The sequence below is a fragment of the Centruroides sculpturatus genome, unplaced genomic scaffold (assembly GCF_000671375.1).
Source record: "Centruroides sculpturatus isolate CEXI.00-Female unplaced genomic scaffold, Cexi_2.0 scaffold876, whole genome shotgun sequence".
Classification (NCBI taxonomy): Eukaryota; Metazoa; Arthropoda; class Arachnida; order Scorpiones; family Buthidae; genus Centruroides; species Centruroides sculpturatus.
Window position 1 is genome coordinate 357,376 of NW_019385118.1, and position 18,330 is coordinate 375,705.

Sequence of the window (18,330 nt, forward strand, 5' to 3'; positions counted from 1 at the left end):
GCCAATTTTCATATTTGGATATTTATCAACAGACGTGGCTTTCATTTTTTCAGCTTGTTTCTCCAAACTCAATTTTGCATTGTTTCTTATAGTCACTACAGATTCTATCTTTTTTGGTATTGTCTCTATAGTTACAAGAAGTTCCTGAGACTTAATCGTGTTTTCTGTCTCTGAATCGGTATCTCTCTGAATCGTTACATTGGAATCATCGGTTATTTGCTTCGCCTTCATCATCTCAGTAATAATCAATTCATCTTCTTGTGTTTTATCGTTGACAGTGCTATTGTCTATATCCCCTTCTGACTCATTTTCAACAATGCTTTCTTCCTTGTCCTGTTCGATTGCATTTTCGATGTCATTATTTTGTTCCGTATTGTCATGCAAATGAAACAACTTCTCTAAATCTTCTTCAGATCTTATAACTCTAATCATATCACCAGGGATTGCTGAAGTTGCAAGGCTTATTTTTATTGGACAACCAAATATTGCTTCGTAGTAAGATCATTTGATTCCCTCGTGATATGCTCTATTTTTCATCGCCTGGATGAATCTTTAACCCTCTGACCACTTTGATAACTGATTGGTTTCAATCCACGTGCTCAACATATTTTCTATGTCTTGATTAGCACGCTCCACTGATCCTTGACTTTGGCTATGTCTTGCCTTTCCATGTACGATTTTTACATCCGGCCACATGAAGCATAAAGTCTCAATAACTTGGTTACAGAATTCTTGGCCATTATCGGAATGAAGGATGCTCGGCGCTCCAAAAGTGGTGAAAATATCCAAAAGATGGTATGCAACTTCTACGGCGCGTTTAGTTTGAAGCGCACGAAGGATCACAAATTTGGTAAGATGGTTTTAGTAAACTAAAATAAATTTATAATTTTCATCTGGGGTAGTTTGTAGATCTATTAGATCAACCTGACAGCGTGAGTTCATTTCACTATGAAGTATAGTTCTGATGACAATGCTCTTTTTCAAAGTCTTCTGTTTCTTTTGGCAAGGTTGACATAGCTTCAAATATGTCATAGTAGCCTCAACTGTTACATTTTTATACTTGCGGTTACATTCCTTAAGCATCCGTGTCCTTCCACTGTGGCAAACAGCAACACGCGTTTCTTCGAGAATGTTGAATAAGTCCTCGTAACAAATGTAATACCTTATTTCTCCATCCACCTTCATAGGCGCAATTAGTTTTTCTTCGCCGCCTATAGTCAAAATGTCGTAACGCTTTATATGCCTGTAATGAACAGCTTGTTTCTTTTTCATGTTCTTTGCAGCTTTTACTTACTCCAAACACTTTGCGTATTTGTCCCTATTGAGATAAAAGTTGTTATCTTTCTTGCTTGCAATGAACTCGTCCATTATTTCATAAAATCTCCGTTTCACACTCATCGTGATTCATAAATAACTTTTAGACAGAGAAATCTCAAACAAGATTAGAATTAACGTATGCGTTTTAACATGTCAAACGATGGAATGCAGCGAGCGAAGGCAGTAGCGCGGTGCGGTAAGGGATCAGGGATTATTTTTTCAACATTTACCACATGTCTCTGAGATAAAACCTAAGATATACCGAGTAAATGCTGATAAAAGTTCGAAATTAACGATGATTGAAGAACATTTCGGACTTTTACCACAATGATTTGGTAAATCTTAGGTTTTACCGGAAAATCTTAGGATTTACCATAGTTTGAGCATTTACAGTAACATATATTCCCCTTCGGTATTACATATGAAATCCGATTCGTTATGAGAAAACGTCGAAAAACTCTGCTCTAAAGTATTCTAATGCATTACAGTGGGAGCCGGTACGGCCGGATGCGTCTTGGCTGGAAGGTTGTCCGAAGCAGGAAATGTCCGCGTGCTGCTGATTGAAGCCGGAGAAGAAGAAGAAAGTTGGTGGAGCCGGATTCCTCTGTCGGCACCCGCGCTGCAACTCTCCTCACTGGACTGGAAGTTTTTGACGGCGCCGCAAGAAGACTCCTCTCGGGGGATGGTGGAAAGGGTAGGCCGATCTTTTTTTCCCTCCATCGACGTTGAAGGAAATTCGAATTTGATTTCAGAGATCGCGTTGGGCCAGAGGAAAGGGATTGGGAGGATCGGGCGCCATTAACTATTTCCTGCACAGTTGGGGGATCCCGCAAGACTTCGAAGCCTGGCCGATAGGATGGAAGTATCGCCATCTGCTACCTTATTTTCTTCGTTCCGAAGACTACCGTACCGCAGGTGGCAACCACTCAGGTAAGTTTCTCTCGGTAACCGTGGTAAAAACGTGATGGACGACTTCTCGTTCTTACGTAAAATTTCCGTTGGAACAACGTACGGGTGCGCGGAAACGAAGGCGGTTAATTCCAGAACAGTGGGAAACGAATCTCTTCGAAGGAGACTTCGAGAGTAATTGGAGCGGAACGAAAGTTCCTTTATAATCGTTGGTCCTCTCCGCATTTATTCGTATCTTTCCGGATTGGCCAATGCGCAATTTTCTTTCCTTATATTTCTACGCCAAAGCGTTTGTCGCAACGAAAATGTTCCAAGCTTTAATTTTCCAAACGATCGACAATCGAAAGATTCCTTTCCGATTATTTTTTAGCGCTTATTTTTAAAGCCGGAGGACTCGGTTGCAGAATCTTCTCCGAGGAAAAACGTACGGGGTGTTCAGATGTTGACTTTTTCGTTTATCCTGACGCAAAAGAGATCTCGGCGTTGCGCGAGTGTGAGCTGGTGGTGCATTGGTTAAGGGCGGTGCTGGCGATGGTTACGGTAAAATAGGTAATTCGTTTGAAAAGGAACAAATCGTGCGGTAGTTTCCAGGCGATATCTAAATTTTCCAAACGAGAAAGAGATGCAAATCAAAAATTTTCGCATGATTTGCGAAGATTTTTTATTTGCATCTCGAGGTCTGCTAATTGATACGGCATTGCCACATTACCTTACGTTGGCGAACGGTACTGCGAAATGATTATACCTTACGGGGAAACGAGACGAAAATATGCAAACAGGATGCGTAGATCTCTCCACCATTTTTCGGACGTACGGGCCTACACGACCTAGGGCCAGAAAAGCTAACTGTTGTGGACTGCTATTTGAAAAGTCGTCCGTCTGCATGTCTTTCCTTAATCTCGAGAATGGAGTTAGATAGTTGAAGGATGAGACCAGATATGGAAACCTTAGGGACAGGAGGCCCGGAGATTATATAAGAACATCCGATTTAAACCTGAAGCATGTTATTTCAATTCAAATATTTTTTCCCGAAAGATGTTAGGTCGGCACGACTATTGTTGAAGGAAAAGTATGATGTACAGAGGCAAGTCACCACTAATTTGAGGTGGAGAGAATATATTTTAAATGAAATAAATTATAAATATGATCAAAAATTGCAGCCCAGTATTGTGGCGATGTCACAATAAATGATTGCTCATATTTTTACGTTTCGTCAAACTTTCTGAAACTCCAATTTTTGTTCGGCAGGCTTCATCGGATCATTCGTCTTAGTTTTTATTAAAATAAATATTTAGTGGGAAGGAACGCAAAATGCCAGTGAGCTGAAGATTTCGTAACTTTATCTGATGTCGAAACATTGATAAAGATGTCATAAATCCAGTCTTCGAGAGGGATAAGCTGAAGATTGTTGCTTGGGTCTGGAGAAAACTTAGGGACCTGCAATGGTTCCTATCCCTATAAAATTACTGTTATTTCACTGACACGAAATAAAATATTAAAAACCGCCCTTTTACTAATAAAGTAAAATTTTATGTATTAAAAAAAAAAACAAACGAAATGGCAAAAGCTCAACATTCAGACCCCATGTATTCTCGATGATCCCGCTAACATCTATATATTGGATATAGCGCTATCGAACCTTGGGTACAGAGTACAGTACCTCGATAATGGGTGTAGCCGATTTTGTAAAATATGCGTATATTTAACCGCATAATTAATTTGGATTTAGCCTGTTTTAGATAAATCTGATTTCACCACATGAGACAGCATATGTTTCATGTGGTGATTCCCAACATTAGTTGACTGGAGAAAATATAGATGTACCCGGTATTGCAAGTAAACAATTCAATTCTTTCTTTGATTGGATTGTCTCTTGGTAGGATTCTGTGCTACAAGTTGGTAGGATTTTATTCGATCGGGATTTCTGCGATTACCTCACGTTAAACGTTTTATTCTTTGTATTACACATTTTTCTGCAAGTGTGGCGTTGCTTCAAAACTTTTGATGTATTAAAAGTTATTTTTTCCATTACGAAAAACGGTTTAAAATATTTCAATAAGTTTTATAAAGGAACTTTTTCAAAGTTTTATTTTTTTTTTTTAACAAGTTTTCAATAGATACTTGAATTGCTTTGGTCCTTATGTTACAATATAAGACGATGAGACTAATTTTTGGCTACTACGGTGTACTTATCACACAATGTTGACGTAATCGGAATAATTACACAGGAGTCAGCGATACAGGGTTATTAGTCGTCAGTCATACCGACACCTAATAAACATGTATTTGTGGGAGTATTACTGACAGTGTTACTTAATTTGTTTATGGCAATCACTGATAAAAATTCCACGATTTGCTTAACTTTTTGGCAACATTTAAACAATCCTACTTAATATGCGTAAGCAATGAACATTCTGTGCCTTATTGCAATCGATACAAATTTAAATAAATGTAGTGTACCTATACAAAATTATTAAAATCCTTTCAGCAGTTACATTAGCGAGTCGCATTTATTTAAGAAAAAGTTAAGAATTGGCTAGAAACTTTCGAATTCCATATTTAACGCTATTTTATTGTTTAAAACAACTGGACGAGATTTCTTTTAGAAAAATCTAAATTGCAATTATATACAGTACATACGCTCCATTTCAAAAAAGCGACGTACTGTATAGTAACTTAAAGCCACCGTGCAATAGTAGCAATAGTAATTAAATTCTGCATTGTAATAGTAATGAAATAACATATTACAGTATTATTATACAAAATACATCATTTAAAGAACAGCTTCGTCACAAAAATTATAAATTAGATCGGAAAGTGACGAACAGTCTGACAATTAATGTAGACTGATAGCCGTCAGAGAAGGCTTACAACTTACACGCGACATTTGTGACGAAACTGTTCTTGAATAATATATCCTTGTGCTGTGATATTGCAATTAATTTCTTTTTCCGCTGTCGTTCCGTGTGTAAAATTTGATTACAATTGCTCGCCGCTTTAGCGTGCATCGATGTTTTTGCCACAGTTTTCTATAATTATCTGCTTTAAACGATTTCCTTTACTCGATCGCCATTTACCTGGAAAATCTTTATAACTGGTGCTCGAATTTAATTATTTATTCTTTCGTTTTAGAATAATCAACATTCACACAAATTAGTATTTTAAAGATATGCATTTTGATACATTGTCGAGTTAGGCTGTAAATTATAACTTTTGCGAACTTAAAAAATGTCATTGCTTTTACAATTACCATTATATGTTAAAATTATATAATTTGGATGTTAAAAACTTCTTGACGGCGGACACATCAATGGCCAAGCCGTTCCGTTCTCTAAACACAGAGATTCATCGTGGGTTGGCGCCTGGTCAGGACGGACTGGACACGTGGACTTTTCCGGGTTTTCTCCACATTTTTAACTGCATGAATAGGGGGCCAATTACCCTTAAAAAGACCTCCCAGAAGGCATCTCCTTAGACACATTGCCAAAGTGTTGCGTTGCCATAACTTAACAAAACAAACAATCTGGACGGCATGTCTTTTTTTAATTTCGACATTAGTTCCGCCGATTAGTTCCACCAGGAAACACCAAACCGCGTTTGGTGTTTCCTGGTGAAAATGTTTCGACTGTCCGCTATCATTGGAAGGAGGAAGAAGAGGCTGAACGATTCAGACGGAGAGAGGTGTTGACGTCGAAGATGGCGTATCCTCCGGTGAAGAGGTTGAACGAAAGCTTCTTATAGTAAAGTATTAACGAAGATATCTGAAGTTCTCGTGGTATATTACCATAAAATCTATCGAGCTCGTTTATTCTCTTATTGTCTCTCTCTTTGTTGTTCGTAACACTTAAGAAATTTAACACTACGTTTCGTCTTATTTTTATGTTTTAGGCGCACGAAATGTGTATGGTTTCTCGTGATTTATAATAAAAATTCGTTATTTATATTTTTTAAAAGAAACTATGAAATTGGCAGCGTTAAAACCGAAAGTCGCCGAACTTGGAATGTGATGTTAAAGCTTGTAGAATGCAATTCTTTCTTAAATAAATCAATATCCATATTTATTGAAAGCGTAAATGAATTACTTTTTAAGTAATTAACGCAAATAAATTACACTTTCAATAAATTCAACGTGGAGGTTTGCAAAACACTCGAGGGTGAAATTTGACACGACTAAAATATTTTCCCTTATTATGTATGCATAACAGCCCGGAAAGTAAAACGCATTAACTTTATATTATGTTTATGTTACTCTTACTCATTTCATAATTAGTTTTAAATTATCCAATCGAACAATTTTACTTACTTCTGTTAACCAGCCACATACAATAATTAAATGTAAACGAAATATGTAATACGTTCTAGGTTTAAAAACTCGCTAAATAAAAAACAATAGTTATTCTTTTTAAATTTTTAGAATACATTTTTAGTATCGCGCATTGCCTATTCGTGAAACAAACTATACTGCACTATGTTCTTTTATCTTTTTTAACAAAATACACTTTCTCAATTCATCTCGGTTAACTTAATTTACTAGGGCGTTAGATGGACCCCTCAAATAACCAGCAAGCAACAATAACCTTTATCTATCGTTTGAGCAAAAAAAAATGGAACCCCCCTCCACGTTTGATCTGTCTACGTACCAATCGTACAGTACATAACAATTCTCGGCATAAGCCAATAAACGAAACGTGTAGTTATTGTTATATCTAGGACTTTGCCAGGTCGCACCCATGGCCATCCTTCCGTGTTTGTTTCAAATGACAATGCTAGAAATTAAATACGATTATAGTATTTATAGAACGATTTACACATTCTGCAATATACATCGTGTATTTTAAAATAAAAATATAAAATTAGTTTCTTACAAATAAATACACTACAAATATTCTTAAAAATTCTGTAATTAGTTTATATCAAAACGGACAATGTTTGAAACTAAATTTATTTTCGTTTTTGCTTATTAGGAATTACCACTAGGAATAATTTTCATCGTTTCTATGTATTGTTTTATTAAGTCATCGTAGAATCTTACCGGTCGAAATCCTACCGGACAAATTCCTACGACAAAGAATACCATCGATTGTGTATTCGGGTAGAAATGCGCCGGAACGCCATTCCGGTAATAATTTTTACAACCGGAAAACTTTCTACTGTGTAAAACACAAAATTGTAAATACAGAAAATTAAGACTAAGGCAACTGCGGAAAACCAAAGATCTTTTCGGAATGCGGTTGGCTAATCGGGCCACTCAGTAGCCTTTTGGTAGATTTATTTATTCGGCTATTTAGACGGAACACACAACCGGAATTTGTCCGGTAGGATTTTGTAACCCAGTGGACGTTTTCCATTACTATTTTGAAAAGACTTCCCCGTACTCTGTAGTTCTCTTTTACCCCTATTCGTTTGTTATTAGTATAATGAAACAAGACGATAAATTGTATTACACGTTGAATTATTCGCGGGAATTAAGGAAAGAAAAAAATTACCTACAAGGTCGATGGGGATTACCTAAGACGTTTATTTTTGGTTTCGGATTTATCTGTAAATTTTTGTCCGTTTGTATTCTCATTTTTAGCATTTTGAGATTATTCGTAAAAAATGACATAAAATCCAACGTTTGAGGTGGAGCGTTAGCGCCTCCTCTTCTATACCGCTTACAAAATTGCGTTTGATTTCCAAATTTCATCCATCAGTTTTAATTAAACTTTGCCATTTCCGTTAATTGAATCCAAAAGTGTAATAAAATATAGGAATCCACGATTACGTTTTCGAGATATAAGGTCGTAGAACCGGCGCGCGCGGAAAATCCATATCGCACCAATAGCTCGACTTGGTGAGGCGATGTCCCGAAGTGTCTAGTACGTCTTCTTCGGCTCGTAAGATGGATTTCGCTGTCAAAATTTGATAGCTCGATTTTGATAAATCTTTGCCGTTTTCCAGGAGGGTGAAACCGACAACGTTCCCGCTTCTCGACACGATTTATCGCGCCTAACGGAATTTCGGGAATAAAAGTAGAATCGGTGGAGGAGCGGACGGATTTTATTACAGAGAAAAAATCGGAACGGCGACGATGGTTGGAATTTGTAGTCTTTACTAGCAGTTGATGGGCCGAGGATTTTCTAACGGGAGACGACCATATTTGTATTTGCGGAATTTTTTTTCCGGTTCCCCCAGATCACCGAGGAAAGAAAGGTCCTTGCAAGGTGACGGAGTTCGACGCGCAGCAATCGAAAGTGGCGAAAGCGTTGATGGAAAGCGCCCGGCGAATGGGGGTAGACTGCGGAGATTTGAACAACCTGAAGATCGAGGGCGTCGCTGCCAGCCAAAGTGAGCTCATCTCGGCCCAATGATTTCTTTAGGATCCCGGTTTTCCATTTATTTTCCTTCTTTTTATGTATATTAGATAACATTTACGAAGGGAGGAGATGGTCGACTTTCCGCGGTTACCTGGAATCTATTGGAAAGAGACCCAACTTAGACGTGGTCACCGGCTTTTTGGCCACCAAAGTAAGTACGTCCGTCTTCGGCAGATTGGTTTCTCCGCTCGTTTTCACGTCCTTCTTTCTTGCCAGATTCTGTTCCGAGGAAAGACCGCCGCGGGGGTCGAGATTCTTTCCGTCGGCGATGGAACTTCCCTCCGAGTCTTCGCTCGCCGGGAAATCGTTCTGTGCGCCGGAGTTGTCGGTTCTCCCCATCTTCTTCTACTCTCCGGCGTGGGTCCGGCCCGACAATTACGAAAATACAAAGTAAGTGGCCGTCTACTTACGCGGGTAAAAGTCTGACGACGGCGGAATTCGGAAATTTCCAACAGTAAACGAAAACGCCATACTGGCGAATTTCATTTTAATTCTTTATAACGACTTTGTTTCCGAAAATGAGTCTTAAATAACGGAAAACCCGACAAAAAAATGGTTGCGCTTAAAGGTACTATACCTCCACACTCCAAGGCACATCGGAAAATGCTTCCTTTTAGTTAATCTTCTAATTTTGTTCACCTCTTTTCAAATTTATATTTATTTCACCCTCCCCTTTCTACGCTGTACAAATAAAAAATAAGAAATGAAATAGAATTCATTTCTTATTTTTTACCGTAATGCAATTTAAACACACATCCACTCTTATTATTCGTTACTATTATTATTAGATTTTAAAATTCCATTAAAACAAATTTGCTATTTTCTAACCATCCTTACCCATCCCCAATAATTTATCGTGTTCCCGATAAATGGACGGACCAGGCGGAGTGCGTGGTTGGAAATTCGTGGTCTAACCTTTCAAAAATAGTAAGTTGCTTACTTCCGTATTGGCAGTTTATTTGCTAGTTCGACGTGACGGACGTTGGGCAGAGGAACGGAGTCGCGACTCCGACTCCGTAATTACGTAAAATGAATAAATAAATGAGCTTTCAATCCAGAGACGACCCATTAAATCGATTATGGCCTATTAATGCTTTAAAATATTTAAATTTCGATTTTATTTACCGGCGGCGTAAAAACGGCCGAGTAGAAGGCAAATACTGTATTCCACTTTCGAAAAATGCTCGATCGATCTGTAAGATAGCAGAACTTCTTATATTAGAAATAGTCTTTAATAATAACGTTTCGCGAATTACGCAACAATTGTTGTTCTTAGCTACCTGAGAAAGTCTCCCATTACATTTTCTCGAAAGCAACATGACGCTTTCTCGTGAACTATTAACCTCTGCACGGCCGAAATCGCTCGTGAATATCACCAGAGACGGCCGAAAAGAGTCAGTCGCCGCCGTTCCTCTGGATAGAAGTCGTCAGATAGCAACCGGACTTTTGTGTTTTTGTGCCTCCTATTTGGATTATTTGCAACAGGATTTATTAAGTGCCAAAGAAACTTGAACGAACGTCGTCGCTAGAACTTTGGATTAAGTCAAGAACTTCATTATCAATTATCAGCTATTCAAGAATCAACCAAACTCCAGGTATTTATCACCCCGCGAAACGTATGTGAACTCTCTCTCTCCGCGACAACACTTTATCCAATAGATTTTTAAATAAACCATTGTTAATTGTTAAGTGTATCTGAGTCACTTCCAATGTTGTCTCTCGAATCGACATTACGAATCCGTCTGACCACGTACGGGACCGCTCGCTCGACGGCGTGACGTAATCGCCGTCTCGGTTTCCGTGTTTCGAGAAACACGGTGGTGTCAATCCTGACAGGGTACCAAAGAGGTGCCGACCCGAAAGGTCACAGATCGTTACGGGAAAAACTACCCGAGTCAGTTTTCGTCACTCGCCATTTGTGTTTTTATCTTCAGGCCGAACATGCGAACTTTCCCGTATCTTTCGTCATATTTACGGGGTTTAATTTTACCTTGCAAACTTCGCTGCGCTAACGAGATTTGCTTAAGAATATTGTCGTTAATTCCAAATGACCCATGAAATAAAAGTAATTACTTGTTTGAAAATGTATATCGGTTGTTTTACGAATCCAATTTACTTGTGTTTTCCAGATTTCGGTGGTCTCGGATCTTCCCGACGTCGGTCAAAATTTGCAAGACCATTTAGCCGTTCCTCTTTACTTTCATCTAGACTTACCAGTTTCTGTAAATTTAGCTAAAGTCAAGTCTTTCTATCAAATATGGAATTATATCGTTCACGGATCGGGTAAAAGCATTCGTTTCACTTATTTACGCCAGACTCGTCTTTTGGGACGAATTTATTTAGAATCGTGCTATGTTTTTAAAGTTTACCCTGTAGTTTGATCTTTCAGGTCTCCTGAGTAATAGCGGAATTGAGATGACAGCTAGGATGTTTCGGCCGGGAAGTATCAATAATTCCAGCAGACCCGAATTTTTCTTTCTGTTATTCAATGTCGGTTCGATCGACAAAGATATCTTCGGACGGATCAGCAATATGCGAGACGATGTAAGTATAAAAGACAATATGATAAACTCTCGATTTAATAGACTAATAACTGAAAATAAATAAATTAAAAAAAATAGAAGATAAGCCTACAGCAGTGTCCGTTGAACGGTGCATCTTCCGTTGGCAAAAGCAGAAACGTACCAACATTTTTTTAAAAAAGGAACGAGCCGTTTAATTTAATGTCGAACGATATCCTTGAGAATTTGACAGAAAAAATACCGCAAGAGGATTGGTTGCAGCTGGGAGAATATTCGGTTTTTTTTTTTTCGATTGTTACGATGGAAAAGAAGTTCGAAATATTTAAAAAAAAATGTATATACTGTGTTATTTATGTCGTTAACGAATTACCCGTATTTTCGATCAGTTCGAGCCGGATAAACGGGATTCCATATTGTTGAGATTTTCGTATCGTAGAATAATTTTCATTTTTGTTACGCTTGATGTTACGAAATTTCTATTAATTAGATTTTCGACCAGTCGTTTCCGGATTATCGTAACGAATCGAAAGAGGGGTTCGTCCTCTTATCTTCCTGTCTCCATCCTTCTTCCAAAGGTAGCGTCAGCTTGCAATCGGCCAATCCGACGGTTCCTCCTCTCATCGATCCTCGATATCTATCGGAAGAGCGAGATATACGATGTTCCGTACAAGGTAATACGGCCGATATACGTCACTTCATTTATTACTCGCACCAAATAACGTATCAAATATTGTAGCCATGGAAACGGGGATCAAATTAGTTACTTCGGACGCATTTCGAGAAATGGGAGTTCGGCTTCATCTTCCGAAGTTTTCAAACTGTTCCGGCAACGAAGCGCACATCGGCGACAGAGAATTTCTAAAATGTTGGTTTCAAACTAATGCCATCACCGGAAACCATCCGCTAGGCACGAACCGGATGGGAGACGATAATCGCTCCGTGCTGGATCCCTACTTAAGGTGAATTACAATTACTTTTCCACGGCACAATTCAAAAATGTCATTTTTTTAAATTTATTCATTCATATCTTGATTTTTTGTCAATTTCAGAGTTCGAGGAATTAGGAACTTACGCGTAGTAGATGCTTCTAGTATTCCGGGACAGTTATCCGGACCTCCCAATGCCGTGGTCGTGGCCTTGGCCGAGAAAGCTGCGGATATTATTAAATCTTCCTTAAGGGTGGCTTCTCCGCCTAATTAATAGCTATTTATGTAGACCTATTTAACGTACGAAATTACTTAAAATGTAGGCCTATATTAAAATTCGACAATCATACGCGATACACTAAAATTCACTTTGTACTTCAAAAATACAGTACACTGACCGACTCCAAAAAGGAAACTTGTCTAATAAGAAAGTAAAACTTTGAACAAGACGATTTACATGTAAAATATTATTATACATCAAACACCCGGATTGGCGCCCGGCCAAAGGGTCGGCCACGTGAAGTTTTCCGGCTTTTCTTCACGTTTGGGCAGATCGCCTGAGTGTCGCGTTGCCGTAATTGAATAGAACATAAAATCTAAACCGAATGTTTTAACAATCTTTTAATCGAAAAATTCTGATATACAAAAGAAGTCGTCTTCGAAATGTTTGAAGAAATGGAGGTAGGCTGTATCGGATTTCAAAAAGTCTTTTAGTTTTATCTTCCGACACAATATTCGATTAGTTCTCGGTTACGATGTAGAAATAAGAAAAATGCTAACGGGGGTGCAGTCGCCTGATGTAATGTCATTGCCTCGCCCACCAAACAATCATCTGTCATATCGATTGCCGATTTTGGTTTGTGTTACTCGTTTACTGTGTCAACGTGGAAGAAAGGAATGTCGCCTGGCACGCAGCCGATTTGAAAGATGACCGTTCAAAAAGTATAGAAAGAAAATTTCTTTTATTGGATGGATCTATACGAAATGCAATCGACGGATTTTTATCCAACGGTTGCATTTCGTATCTGTATATGTTTGCAATTGGGGGGATTAAAGGAATAGAGATTATTATTAGGCCTATATCATTCCCAAAATTTTTACAATTTTGGACTCGGAGAGTCTCGAAACGTCCAGAAATGAAAAAAAAAAAAAAATCTGGGGTAATTTCTGTTTGTATGGATGGGTGTTTGTGCGTGGATGTGTAGCACGATTTTGTTCGCTCTCTTTGAAGCTTAATACCTCCCGTGCTTTTTGTCGAAAATTTCTGAAATTTTGCAAGGAGATGGAGCTTGATGTTAAGAGGATGGGAAGGTAGAAGGGGTCGTGTGTAATTTCTCGAGTATGGTCGGACTTAATGACGATTTTACTGGTTATTAGTATTTACAATTTTTTATGAAACCCGTCCCTATCCCGAAAATTAAGCTTTTTGCCATGTTATAACAATTAATTACATAAAATGTTTTAATGAAATATGATAACAGATGGTGCCACACGCAATTTTAAATGTTGCCGGGAAAGTTGAGCAATTCGTTACTGATTTTTTAAAGTTAATTTTCACTGAAGTCAATTTGGCAGAACGGCGGTCGACAGACAATTACGTCACTGAAATAAGCAGGACAGTCCTTAAAAACGGCTGGGCTTTTCGGTCGAAATGATGCGGTTTGGCTCCTCCCGACGATTTTCGGAAACCGCGACGTTAGAGAAGGAATTATTCCACTTCTTACGACCGCGGTTCAACGCCTTTCGTTTTTAAGTGGTGGGCTTAAAGCCGACGAGGTGGACGCGCGCCAACCCTCCGCAATAAGAATACGAAAACGAAACCGCCAGAGACTTTGGAGGAATTCCTTTATTTGTGCCGAGAACGAATACATTCCATTTCATCGAACTTTCTGGACGAAAACCGATGTGAAATAACAATTGTGTTTTGTTGGCCACGTAAAAATTAATTTATTTGTATTTTGTTTTGAGAAAAATACGCGTAGTGGAAGGAGGCCAAATTGGTCTTCCTACCTAAATCCGCGGTGGAAAGGGAATTTTCACCTTTATTGGTCGGAGGCGGGAAAATTCGTTGTACTTTTGTGCGTCTTAGAGAAAAAGATTTTAAACCGGAAAGGGTTTCCGTAATAAATTACATTAAATTACGCGCTCGCCGTCGGTATTGCGGCGGTGGTGAAATTACGCGCGGCGTAAATTATCTGAGTCATCGGGGACTTCCCGGTTTTTCGGAGGTCCCCGTAGACGGTCGAGACTTCAGTATGAGGTCGGCGGCTTTTTCGGCAATCATGATGACCGGAGCGTTGGTGTTTCCCGAGACGATTTCGGGCATGACCGAGGCATCCACCACTCTCAGTCCTCCCACTCCTTTCACCCTGTAAATACAGTAATTCGGATTCTTCCATTAGACATGTTTCCCTCTTTCTCCTAATAAAGTACCACCTATTATAAATTATAATAAATTACTTCGTTCCCGTCATTTTCGTCTCGGCGCTTTTATACTTCTTCGTCGCATCTTCGCTTATACTAACTACCGCGTTCGGATGCCGGAAGGGCAAAAACCACTCCACCCACAAATGAACCTGGTATTCGCTTGAGGAAACGGATGACGAAAGGCACTGACGTCACTTTTTCCGTGGAAGTGGGCGGAATAGAAGTGGAAAATTTTCGACTTTGCCGTGGAGGAAAGCGAAAGAGTAAAAAGTAGACCAAAAGAAGACCCGTTTAGCCACCTGATGGTAAACGTCAGGCGAGATGATAGCGATGGAACTGTGGCATCGGCAAGGCTAAAAATCTTTATTTATACTCTAATACGTTAATGTATTTTTTATACGTTACATTAGTATCCGATTTAAATAATTTCAAATAGACGCACTTACGGCGTAAAGTATTGGGAATGGTCTAATTGTAATTCGAGTATCGAAGTATTTCATATTCCTAACTTCTAACAATTTCCAAACATTTTTTCTTATCCAAATTCTTCGACTTTTTTTATTTTTCATAAGATCGTCAGCAAACTTAGAAAGTTTAATGGATGTAGCCACCCGTCTCGATCGACGCCGTTTTCCGCTGCCGGCAGGTGGCACGCGTTTCCGTGGTACGGTAATTTCGTTCACAGCGGTCCACTACACCTTCCCCGCGTTTCTTTTGCAGCGAGAGTGTAGCGAAATGACGTCACGAGCATTGTTGGCCAATTAGAAACCAGTTTTAGTATAAAGCGCTTCTCGACCGCTGCATAAAGAAACGCGGGCCTCCATCTTTGCCGCGGTGGGCGAGTGGTCTCCGTTGCCGCTCATCGTAGTGGTGACCAGACCCTAAAGACTGGGAGGTTCGTCGTGGGTTCGCGCCACGGTCGGACAGGCTGGCTGCTTGGAGTTTTCCGGGTTTTCTCCTTGCCTATAACGACTGAATAGGAGGCCAGTTTCCCATAAAAGTCCTCCCGGAAGGCATTTATTTCCCGCGCGTACGTATGGTTGTTCGATACAGCCGGCTAATCGGTCGCCTAGCGATCATACATATACACAAGTCTACTCGGAGAAAGAGCCTACATTGAGCTAAAATCTCCATATAAACACCATCGAAGAAAAGAAAGAAGATCTTTGCCGCGGACAGATATGCAATCGGACGTCATTGACAAAATGCCATAATATGTACAGACTCGAAATCTATACTAACGCTCTTCTACGCACATCGGAAAAATTCCCCACCGTAATACAAACCATTATCACCACCCTCCACCAAAGACAACCACAGCTTGCACACCAAGCTCGTTTGGCTCGTTTGGTGCGACTACCAGACTAATTGTGACGCCAGAAAACATTTTTAAAAAATTTTCCTATATTTTTAGTAACGAAGAAAGTAAGTCAAAGAAATGGATCAATACGTAAAGAATTAACCTTTTTCCGGCATGTAGTGGTCGGACGTTTATAAATAGCGACCGGCTTTGACGGAGACTCGACCTCACCTGAGTTGGGGGTCCAGCACGGCGGTGGGATCGGAGAGATTTCCCATCTTGCAGGTTCCGGCTGGATGGTAGATGGAGACGGTGTAAACTCGAGCCATGCAGGCTAGGTACTGGTCGCTCCACCTCTGGTACTTTTCGCATCCGGGAAAAGGCGCATCGAATATTTTCGAACCGAACTTCTTAAAGGCCGAGGTGAATCCCAGAGCTTTGCACAGCTTCATTCCTGTAAAGGTGACGTTGGACAATTTAAGTAAAGCCTGGCTCCCTTCTCTTTTCGGCTTATCGCAGTCGAGCGCTCCCTTTAGTTTGGGACGAAAGACGTTTCCTACCGGCAAAATTCAGATTCCACCTTTTCCTTTCTCTGTCTTCCGAAAAGAAACCCTTAAGATAACACAGCCGCAATTCGGGGTTTTCGGCCAAACTCCGTAATTTAGTTTCCGGTGTGAACGACGGTTTCCGAATCACGGTAATTTTTCCGCCGGGTTTTTTCCAGAAAGTTCTTACCGTTTCGGAAAAGGTGGTGGAAACTTTTGACCGACTTACGAAAATTGGCGGGAATCTCGGAAGGAGAAGACCGGGAGTTTTGGGTAAAAGGCCGTAATTTACGGGGCCGTTAATTAATTTTTGGGCCGAGTTTTCCACCGGGAAAACTGTATTCCGAGGGAAGTGTCTTCGGCAAACCGCGGATTTCCTTAGTATTTCATTGTTCGAAAAACAAAAAGCTAAATCGGTTCGCTCCACGCCTGTCCATATAGCGGCTCTCGACGACCTGTTTTGTGCAATTATGTCAATTTTTGTAACTTAGTTACGGGTAATGTTTTTACGGTCGGTTCCCTGCCGTAGTTACGAAAATCACCGAATATCTAAATATTACGTCACTGGCGTTACCGGCGACTGTTCGATAACGGTGATTAAATCGCCGGTAGTGAAACATGGCCGATGCTAAGAGGGGAACTCGGTGACTATATCATATGGCACGTGAAATTGCCATTTGACCAGACTCGTGACCAGACAACGCTGCGCCAGAACGAGCTCGGTCGGGCTAATAGCCTTTAACACGCCTTGAGGATGGGTGGACGACACGGCAGTTTCCCAGAGAAATTTAAACAATATTCGCGAAACACACAGAAATATATAGAACTTTTCAAGTCGAGAAAGCTTGCATCCGACCCTCCCAGGGTTTTTGATCAAAGTTGGTTCAAAACCCTGGGATATAAAACTAGCGCGATAACCGAAAGAACAGTTTTCAGAAATTGATATTTCCCAACTCCGACTCTAGTTCCGGGGTAAAAAAAAAATATATAAAAAATATGTTTTTGTGAAATTCTTTTGAGATAAATATTTTTCTGTGTTATCAATCGCAATTTTTATCGAGATTAGACCTAAACATCCTTTACATGCTGATGAAAAGGGAAATAATATTTTAAAAATAGTCGAATGACCTTCATTTTACCAGTAAATCTGAAGACTTGAAGGCAACGGTAGTAATTATTAGGGATGAAACAAATAATGTTTGCCGGAAATGTCGGCAACAACGTTGCCAGCTTTGTTTTATTACTCTTTCGTTATCTGAATAGTTGGAATTTTTCAAAAAGAATGATAATTTAAAAAATTACGAGTCCTTGGAACAACAACTTTGAACGCTAAATTCGAAAGAAATTGGATTCGGAGTTCGAACTATGCTTCTACGTTTGACTGCACGCGCAGTAAAAAATGTGTTTGAAGTGTAAACGCCATCTGTTGTGCGCCCGAATCGTCTCTCGTTCTGGCTGCGATAGAGTGTTTTGCGTTACGTTTCCGAGTTTTCGGTACATTTTTCTGTTTATTTTTGATATTTTTAGTTATATAAGTAACCCCAACCTATTAATCTAGACATACAAGAAGAGTGTGGAAGCAGTGAAGTCTAAGAGAATCGTTGTAGTATGGACGATTGGAGTAAAAAAGGAACTTATCGCGAAGCACGGAAATGACAGATGTGTGATGAATCTGGCGCCCGTGTTTAACATGCAAAAATCGACGGCGTGAGACCGGTAAATACAATTTTCATTTCATTATACAGTATTTGCATATTTTATTTATTGTTTCCGCGCTTTAATTTGTTATTTAGGCATTTAATTATGTTATTGCTACCTTAAATTGGTTAATGTCCAGGGTCGTAGACCATCATGGCGGCTCTTCCTGTTTTAGCCTCGAAACCGGACCGCTTTGGAGACGACGTGTCACGTGACGACGCGAGCGAACGGCGGCGGCTGCTCCGCCGCGGCAGCGCCGGCGCTGATTCCAGCAAACAAAAGCAAACAGTGGGGACCGAAATCTATACTAACGCTCTTCTACGCACATCG

General features: G+C 39.8%; 2 protein-coding genes across 2 annotated transcripts; one reads left to right on the forward strand and one right to left on the reverse strand.

Moving 5' to 3' along the window:
• Positions 1-747: 747 nt before the first annotated feature.
• LOC111635024 (alcohol dehydrogenase [acceptor]-like) lies at positions 748-12,472 on the forward strand. The gene is made up of 10 exons (XM_023379868.1): positions 748-850; positions 1,806-1,901; positions 8,401-8,553; positions 8,630-8,733; positions 8,799-8,972; positions 10,712-10,865; positions 10,972-11,126; positions 11,592-11,775; positions 11,841-12,063; positions 12,154-12,472. The coding sequence occupies exons 1-10, from the start codon at positions 748-750 to the stop codon at positions 12,302-12,304; spliced, it is 1,497 nt and encodes a 498-aa protein (XP_023235636.1). The 3' UTR covers positions 12,305-12,472.
• Positions 12,473-13,766: 1,294 nt separating this feature from the next.
• Positions 13,767-16,207, reverse strand: LOC111635030 (choline dehydrogenase, mitochondrial-like). The gene is made up of 2 exons (XM_023379876.1): positions 15,989-16,207; positions 13,767-14,399 (listed from the first exon to the last, which is right to left on the reverse strand). The coding sequence occupies exons 1-2, from the start codon at positions 16,084-16,086 to the stop codon at positions 14,231-14,233; spliced, it is 267 nt and encodes an 88-aa protein (XP_023235644.1). The 5' UTR covers positions 16,087-16,207; the 3' UTR covers positions 13,767-14,230.
• Between the last annotated feature and the right edge of the window lie 2,123 nt (positions 16,208-18,330).

Coding starts and splice junctions, on each gene's coding strand:
- LOC111635024 (XM_023379868.1), top strand. CDS start 748: ATGAAGGATGCTCGGCGCTCCAAAAGTGGTGAAAATATCCAAAAGATG. Junction 8,973..10,711: donor GACAATTACGAAAATACAAA/GTAAGTGGCCGT, acceptor TGTGTTTTCCAG/ATTTCGGTGGTCTCGGATCT. Junction 11,776..11,840: donor TATACGATGTTCCGTACAAG/GTAATACGGCCG, acceptor CAAATATTGTAG/CCATGGAAACGGGGATCAAA.
- LOC111635030 (XM_023379876.1), bottom strand. CDS start 16,086: ATGGCTCGAGTTTACACCGTCTCCATCTACCATCCAGCCGGAACCTGC. Junction 14,400..15,988: donor GTGCTGGACCCCCAACTCAG/GTGAGGTCGAGT, acceptor CTGTATTTACAG/GGTGAAAGGAGTGGGAGGAC.